The sequence below is a fragment of the Poecilia reticulata genome, linkage group LG8, assembly GCF_000633615.1.
Source record: "Poecilia reticulata strain Guanapo linkage group LG8, Guppy_female_1.0+MT, whole genome shotgun sequence".
Lineage (NCBI taxonomy): Eukaryota > Metazoa > Chordata > Actinopteri > Cyprinodontiformes > Poeciliidae > Poecilia > Poecilia reticulata.
In genome coordinates, this window is record NC_024338.1 from 9,660,002 (window position 1) to 9,664,502 (window position 4,501).

The following is a 4,501-nucleotide window of genomic DNA, read 5'->3' on the forward strand; positions in this document are numbered from 1 at the left end:
GGAAATAAGGACTGACGAGCTACGACATCTCATTTTTACTTTTCCACACCCTCCGGCATTTCCTCTTTAAAACTATCCATCCTGCTCTCTGGCCAAAAAAGAAAAAAAACTGTTCCTGGAAATTGAGTTCTTTGAATGTTTTTCACATAAACAAACATAACTACCAAATTCTGACCAATCACACAATAACTCTACATCCAGAGAGGGACGACGAAAAGTTGTGCAACTCGCGCAATTGCGACAATGAGAACCGACCCACGGCCCTTTGTTCCTTTGACTAAGCGAACGTGTGTTTGTCTTTTTTCAGATCTTTGACAGCCTGAATGGGAAACGCTACAACGTGCTGTTTGGCAACGCTGGCATGGGGAAAACAACCGTGATCAAGAAGCTGTGTCTCGACTGGTCCAAAGACTGCATCCCTCAGTTTGACTTTGTCTTCCTATTAGACGGCAAACAGCTCGCTTTAACGGAGCCCGTCCACAGCCTCCAGACGCTGCTGCTCAGTCAGTCCTCCTTCGCTCCACGCTGCGCGGACCCTGACGGGGTTTACTCGCAGATCCTCGCAGATCCTAAACGGGTRCTTATCGTTTTCGATGGGTTTGACGAGCTGCGGCACTACGAAGTCCTGCTCCAGACTCAGAAGAAGGAGTTGGTAGCCTCGCTGCAAAAAGACAGCAAAGGCCAGACCTTTACGGTGAAGCAGCTGTTYTCCAGCATCCTTCAGAGGGTCCTGCTTCCAGGCTGYACGCTCCTCCTYGCCACCCGCCCGAGAGGCAYRGCCAGCCAGTTGCTCCGCCGCGCTGACAGCTTTCTGGAGGTCTGCGGCTTCACTCCAGCGAACGTGGAGACATACGTCTCCCAATACTTCTCCGATCCTGGACTTAGGGAATCTGCTTTGGACTTCCTAAAAAGCAGCAGCTACCTGAAACTCCTCTGCTGGAACCCGGCTCTCTGCCACTTGGTGTGCGCAGCTTTGGAACAGTGCAAAAGTGAGGCTGCCTTACCAAGAACTCTAACTGCACTCTGTCACAAGGTGCTCTGCTTGAAAATGGAAAAAGACAGAGGAAGCACAGAGTCACTTCCTGAGAAAATTAACACGGTTGAACCCGTGGAAAATACAGACATTTCTAACAATTCTCAGTGGATGAGAGTACAGAAAAACAATCGCACAAGGCCCAGAGCGTGTGCTGCTTCTGGTATCCAAAGAGCAAGGAGGACGAAGGGACAGAAGAAACTGGATGAGGAGAACGTGTGCGTGGACACCATCAGATCAGAGTTGCTGTCCCAGCTTTGCTCTATAGCCTGGGAGGGAGTGAAATCCAACTCATCTGTTGTTCCCAAAGGACGAACTGTCTCCACCAAACTCAGAGCYTTCAGCTTGAGGACGGGCCTGCTACTTTCTCAGTCCCTCATGAGAAGGACGCCTTCCAAAAGAGAGGATACGGAGGGAGGAGGACAAGTTAACAATGGGATAGAAGAAGTAGAGAAGGAAGAGAATAGAGAAAAGGGAGGAAACCCACAAATGTCTSATGAATGTGAAGATGGGATCCTGTTGTGGGCTAATCCTTTCCTTCAGAGTTACATGGCTGCTGTCCATTTGTCTTTGTCAAGGTAACAAGSAACTCTGGTCATAAAAATAAAAATTTGTCGCCCACAGGCCTCAGCTGTTATTTTCATCTCTCACTATTTTCCTTTTACTTTCAATTCTGTTTCTTCATTTCCCTCACGSAGTTCAATGTTTGTCTCTGCCCAGGACTGTGACAGACCACTCCTTTCTCCAGACCCTGCCTTTCCAGATGGGTGCCAAAGGCCGACGGAAACCACAGAGAGAGGAGATGGAGCTGACGCAGCGGATCGCCGCAGGCCTCCTGTTCCACAACAGGACAGAGCTACGGAGTCTTCATTCACACTCGGAAACAGTCTTCAGGGACATGGTTGCCAGTAAGCAAGCTTTGGTGATGAAACACCTGGAAGGTCTGTGTTTTGGGGATTTGAGTTCAGCTCAGATACTGGAGGTGTGCAACTACGTCTACGAAGCAAGTTTCACGCAGCAAGTGAGCGGGACGGACACCAGTGCCAAAATGCTGACCCATCTGGCATCAAATCTCCCTGAACTCCTAACATTTCGGGGCGTTCCCCTCAACCCGCCAGATGTGTTCACAGTGCAAAACGCTCTCGGGGCGGGCGGAGCTCAGGGCAGGAGTTTCTGTTTGGATCTGGAAGACTCTGGGATACAGATCTGTGGACTTAGAACGTTAGTGGCCCTCAGCAACATCAACACATACAGGTAAAACTAACTTTGTCCCAAAATGATTCAAAATGACCAATTCAAGAAGTGAAATCATTATAATTTGTGTAGTCCCACACTTTTCAAATTGCAGTGTTTTCAAACTCAGTGTCTCTCAGGGGAACTTTTGGAATTAGTTATTTGTAAGCTTCATAAGCAAACGTCTGAAAATCAGCCACTGTCCTCTCCTGCTCTCCCRTGAGAGAGGTTTGACCTGATAGACCGGCCCACCGGGTCACGTCTGCACATTTGCAGTTAGCAATGCCTCACTGTTGCCAGCTCAGCAACTTTCTTGCTATATTTAGCGACATTTCAGAAAAAAAAAATGTTATAGACCAAAATCAGAATCATCCGGTCAGAATTTTTAAAGATGGGCAATYGGTGACCGGCCAAAAAAACTGCAATCGGTGCACCGCTATATTAGATTTCAATTAAAAGGGATGCAGATAATGTTACATCCAGATTTTTAAAGGAGAATCCAGAGCACGGCTACCACCATGCTAGGCTAAAGAGTCTCACAAAACGGCTGCAGCTTGCTTTTTCTTTCTTCTTTCAAAGCACTAGCAGTAACAAATCAAAGCACATAGCAAACATAGATCAAACATATGTTTTASTTTTATTTACCTCCTGTGACTGATTACATTACATTAAATTACATTAAATCCAAAGTTCCTACATTTTAAGTCCAAAATCCAGTTGAAATAATTTAATGCTAACTACCATTAGCAATACAAGCTAACGATATACTGTAGCAGGCAAAGTACTGCTTGAAAGTACTACTGCTTGACGTGCTGACAGTATACCACAGCTGTCATAGCATTTTATTTGATTGGTTTATGTTGAGAGAAAATCTTTCCATTTGATGTGTAGAAGTTCTGAGAAATATCTTCGAATTTGGACTTTACCAGACTGCTTTGATTCTCTGATCAGTTTTGTATCTCTGTAAAAACAAAACATGACGAGAGTTTAAGGAAAGTTCTGCCACTCTGTAAGCACCACCACGCTGTATAGTAGTGTTTAGAAAAATATGTATTTGATAAGAGGAAACACATTTATGATTCACAAAAAGGGTGAAGATGCAACAAAATTTTGCCACAGTTGTGCGGTTGCCGTACACAGGAGGAGCGTGCAAGCATTTCCTGCCTGCGATCGAAGCTGAGAAAAACCATAAACGGCATATTAAGAGAAACGTGCTTCTGGATCTGTACAGATATATAACCGCATTCTGTGCTTTTGCTCTTTCGGTATAGGTAGATGGTTAAATGGTGGGGTACTCACAGGAGAAAGGAGAAAAGTGAAAGTTGTCTCATCTGTCTCTAGCTTTCGTACGCCGATCTGTCACAGCCCAAGGATGCGTGCAGAACTGGAAAACTTTGTGATGGTGCAGAAAGCCGCTGCGACTTGCTTTAGAAATTGAAAATGACTTTGTACCATCTCTCTATGTCTCTAGATGAGAACAATGCAACAAAAAATAGAATAAACCTTTTGGTAGCTTAGAAGATTCTAAGCTAAACATCTGACAAATTTAGACATTTGGACTCAAGAAGGCCTGAATAAGTTGAGGACACTGTAAATCTGCATTTTCGATATAACGAGAGATTTGTGTTGAATTCAGATTGTATTGTGTTATTGTTGTGTGAAAATATGTCCGTAAGATATTCGTTCTAGCTGGAGTCCATAGCTATATTTAATGCTTGAAACACATGTCTGCACACCGATAGGTATAGTCAGATTACCTCAGTCTGACACATTTTGTCCAAAGCCACAAAACTACTTATCACCTAAAAAACATCTGACTTGGAGGGTTATGGTTCTCTGATTCTCTTTGAGGCCAAAGAAAGGTTCGAATAAAGAGCTGCAGTTGCCACGGATATGTCTTTGACATCGTTCAAGACGTAGACGAGCTGTGTTTGAGTAAAACCCACATGAATGTTGGGATCCTAGGCTTCTAATATGATCACTTAGACATCACTTAGAATCACTTAGAATAGATCACTAGTTACAGTTGTTGCAGCAACTGTATCTAGGACATTTTGAGTATGCAAGTTACTGCATACATGGTCTGGTACATCCCGGTTGAGCCTCCAAAATTGTTGCAACATAAATTCCAGTAATGATGCAGACTCAACCCAAATTGGTTGATGTTAATAATATAAGAGAAAATGAAGAAGAACTTTGGGAGAGAGTATGTCAGAATGCAATTATATATATATA

General features: G+C 44.1%; 1 protein-coding gene across 1 annotated transcript in view; it reads left to right on the top strand.

The window, feature by feature from the left end:
- ciita (class II, major histocompatibility complex, transactivator) overlaps positions 1-4,501 on the top strand; it is a 24,035-nt gene that overhangs the window by 16,621 nt on the left and 2,913 nt on the right. Inside the window, exons 10-13 of the mRNA XM_008415765.2 lie at positions 202-260; positions 308-1,087; positions 1,118-1,611; positions 1,754-2,287. Of these exons, the coding sequence (XP_008413987.1) occupies positions 202-260; positions 308-1,087; positions 1,118-1,611; positions 1,754-2,287 (1,867 nt within the window). The remainder of the gene's footprint in view (positions 1-201; positions 261-307; positions 1,088-1,117; positions 1,612-1,753; positions 2,288-4,501) is intronic.